We start from the raw sequence: 2,230 nt of genomic DNA on the forward strand, positions 1-2,230 counted from the left end.
ACGTTGTACATTTGCTGTTATATTAAAGTTTTTCTTCATTACCCATTCAAGCCGTCTCCAGCCATTATTAGTCTCAAAGTGGGTTCCTTGTCATCGAATTCTTAACTGTTGTTAATATTATAGAAGATTTATTGAATAAGGATAATGCATCCTGACAGTACACTAATCTCAATTAGTACCACAGAAGATATACTAAATGACGATAAGTTTAAGAGGTCTAAATTAATTAGGGCAAATAATTTTAAACTGTTATAACCTGCAGTCATTCTAAAAAAAACATTTTTTTTTCATTTCATTGTGCATTGATGAATTTGCTACATGTAGTATTAATTGCATTATATTCCTTGTAAATTCAACATTATAATTTATAAGAATATACTTTATAAAATTAAATTGTTATAGAAAGACTTGTGTATTAGTTCCTAAACTTTTATAAATGGGAAAAAAGGAATCATTGTGTTTAGTAAAGAACACTGTTTTGTTCAGGTAACGCTTGATGGACAGGTAGTTGAATTGCCTTTGATCTTGGAACATGTAACTGTCATGTATGACAGAGGTCAAATTGTAGTGGATGACAAACATGGAATTACTGTGTCATGCCATTTAGAACGTGATGTTTGCTCGGTGGTCATGAGTGGTTGGTACTATAGCAAAACTGCTGGATTGCTGGGAACCTATGATAATGAACCTTTCAATGATATGCTTAAACCAAAAGGGCATATTGCACAAAAAGTCAGATCTTTTGCTCGGAGCTGGGAAGTTAAACGTGGATGTCGAACAAGGAACATGGCTCGAGATGAAGAAATTTCCAGGAACAGTAGATCTTACCAAATGTGTGAAGAAATACTCCAAGATTATTCTTCATCACTGAGGCCATGTTTTGGTCAGGTAAGTTTTTTTTTTCTCATTATATTCATGAAAGAATGTTAATGTTGTGGTTAAACGAAGAAAATGTTGATGATGGGGCTATAGGTCATTTAATAGCGATAGAGTGGCTTTATATGTGAAATGTGAATTAAATCTTCAAGTTGAGTTTATCAAAGATAATAGCAATGATATTGAATTTATTTGGTTTTCTGTTAGAAGGTATAGGGAGAGAAGGCTTGGAATTTGTTACAAACCACCAAGTAAAACTCATGCAGTTAATGAGGAACTGTACAGTGAGATTATATTTCAGCTGTCGTAATTATGAAGATTTTAATTTCAGGCACAAAAGTTTAGAGACAAATCATGAGAAGACAGGTTTTCAGAAGCCTCCCAGGATGGTTTTCTTCACCAGTTGTCAGAGAACCTATGAGGAACAGTGCTATCTTGAATTTATTATTAACTTGTAATATAGAAATTTTTGAGCAGTTGGAGAACATCTAGGTCCAAGTGATCGTTGCTCAGTTAGGTTTGATGCTTTACTGCATGAAGAGATCAGGAATAATGAGATCTTGGTTACAAATTTCAAAAAATGTAGTTTTGAAGGGATGTGATGAGAATTATACATTATGAATTGTGTAACTGAATTAATTGGAGATAGTGATCAAATGTAGACATGTTTCATATAAGAAAATAAAAAAAGATGGCTGAAAGTAAAAGACAGGTTTGGTTAAAAATGAGTATAGGGAACAAAATTAAAGAATTTATTTGTTTGTTGAATTTTGTGAAAAGCTACTCAATAGCTACATGTTCTAGCTGTTCATAATGTAGAAGTGATAGATTAAAAAGAAGGCAGCTAGTCAACGCCATCCACTGCCAGCTCTTGGTTTACTTTAATAGTGGGATTGACCTTCACACTATAATGGCCCAAAAGCTGAAAGTGTGAGCATGTTCAGTGACGAGATTCAAACCTAAACACTTTATAAATTTATGAAGTTCAAAGTGACTGCTATAATGAAAGACTTGGGAGATTATAGAAGACCAAGACTGTTAGTCAAACAGAACATTAGGAACATGAAATAATTATATGAGAAAAGGTTGGTTGAAAACGTAAAAATTAACGATAAGTATTTATTTGAATAATTAAACAGTAATGATTAGAGGGCATTAAGAAGGCAGGGGCTGATTAGTGAAAAAAGGACACTTTCAAGCACTGTAAGGAAAGCCTTTATTTGGGGGGAAGGGGTGTTATAGGAGACTATTGGAACTGTAGGTTGCCTCTGGTACACATAGGGTTAGTTGGTCTTATAAACATTTGTGATCTAAAACTAAACATTGAATTTTTGTGATTAACACACAGTTGCAT

General features: G+C 33.3%; 1 protein-coding gene across 1 annotated transcript in view; it reads left to right on the forward strand.

Annotated features, from left to right (window-relative positions):
• The window catches only part of LOC106465583 (apolipophorins-like), a 122,891-nt gene extending 121,946 nt beyond the window's left edge, over nucleotides 1-945 (forward strand). The window contains exon 31 of the mRNA XM_022393508.1: nucleotides 487-945. Within this exon, the coding sequence (XP_022249216.1) occupies nucleotides 487-930 (444 nt within the window). The 3' untranslated portion in view covers nucleotides 931-945. The remainder of the gene's footprint in view (nucleotides 1-486) is intronic.
• Nucleotides 946-2,230: the final 1,285 nt, after the last annotated feature.

This window comes from Limulus polyphemus, unplaced genomic scaffold, assembly GCF_000517525.1.
Source record: "Limulus polyphemus unplaced genomic scaffold, Limulus_polyphemus-2.1.2 Scaffold1991, whole genome shotgun sequence".
Taxonomy (NCBI): domain Eukaryota; kingdom Metazoa; phylum Arthropoda; class Merostomata; order Xiphosura; family Limulidae; genus Limulus; species Limulus polyphemus.